This window comes from Seriola lalandi, unplaced genomic scaffold (genome assembly GCF_002814215.2).
Source record: "Seriola lalandi dorsalis isolate HSWRI2012SDOR001 ecotype SW California unplaced genomic scaffold, Sedor1 jcf7180002054984, whole genome shotgun sequence".
Classification (NCBI taxonomy): domain Eukaryota; kingdom Metazoa; phylum Chordata; class Actinopteri; order Carangiformes; family Carangidae; genus Seriola; species Seriola lalandi.
The window spans coordinates 107,892-108,661 of record NW_019525533.1 but is presented as its reverse complement, the minus strand read 5'-3'; the positions used below and the strand labels follow the sequence as shown (position 1 = coordinate 108,661).

At 48.7% G+C, this 770-nt stretch overlaps 1 protein-coding gene across 1 annotated transcript in view; it reads left to right on the top strand.

Annotated features, from left to right (window-relative positions):
* LOC111647312 (uncharacterized) overlaps positions 1 to 770 on the top strand; it is a 72,467-nt gene that overhangs the window by 56,487 nt on the left and 15,210 nt on the right. Inside the window, exon 9 of the mRNA XM_087171301.1 lies at positions 172 to 345. Coding sequence (XP_087027427.1) covers positions 172 to 345 — 174 coding nt within the window. The remainder of the gene's footprint in view (positions 1 to 171; positions 346 to 770) is intronic.

Genomic DNA, 770 nt, shown 5'->3' with positions numbered 1-770 from the left:
GAGGAAGAAAGAGAGGGAGAGAGGGGTAGAAAGAGAGAGGGAGGGAGAGGGGGGGTGAGGAAGAAAGAGAGGGAGGGAGAGAAAGAGAGTGGGAGGGGGAGAGGGAGGGGGAGAAAGGGGGAGAGACCTTCACCTTTGTCTCTAAACTCTCATCTTTTATTCTTTATTCAGGTTGAGTGGCTGCAGGTTGTCAGAGATCAGCTGTTCTTCTCTGGCCTCAGCTCTGAAGTCCAACCCCTCCCACCTGAGACACCTGGACCTGAGTGAAAACTTCCTGCAGGATCCAGGTGTGAAGCAGCTGTGTGGTTTTCTGGAGAGTCCAGACTGTGGACTGGAGACTCTGAGGTCAGTTCACTGTTGTAGATCTTCTGTCTTTAATCCAGCACTGAAGCTAATACAGTCTCGTGGTCTTCAGTCTAAATCACCCCCATGATTCCAGTTTTTCTCGATATATTTCTTCGCTCTGACGTAATCCTTCACACCTCAGTCAGCTGACTGAGTGACTGTAGTGAGTCAGCTGCTCTCACATTATTATTTCCTGTGACATGAACATTGTTCACACTTCAGTCTTTCTGAGCTCTTCTTCTGTGACGTAATTCTTGGCTGTTGGACAGATTTTCTCTGCGGTTGGTTTCTGTTGTGAAGACGTCAGGAGACGCTGTGAACTCGTTTTCACTCCTCATGAATTTATTTCCTCTGTGGCAGCAGAACATGTGACAGCAGCCTCCAGAACCTCCTGCAGCTTCTGGAGGAACAGAACACTTGCTGAT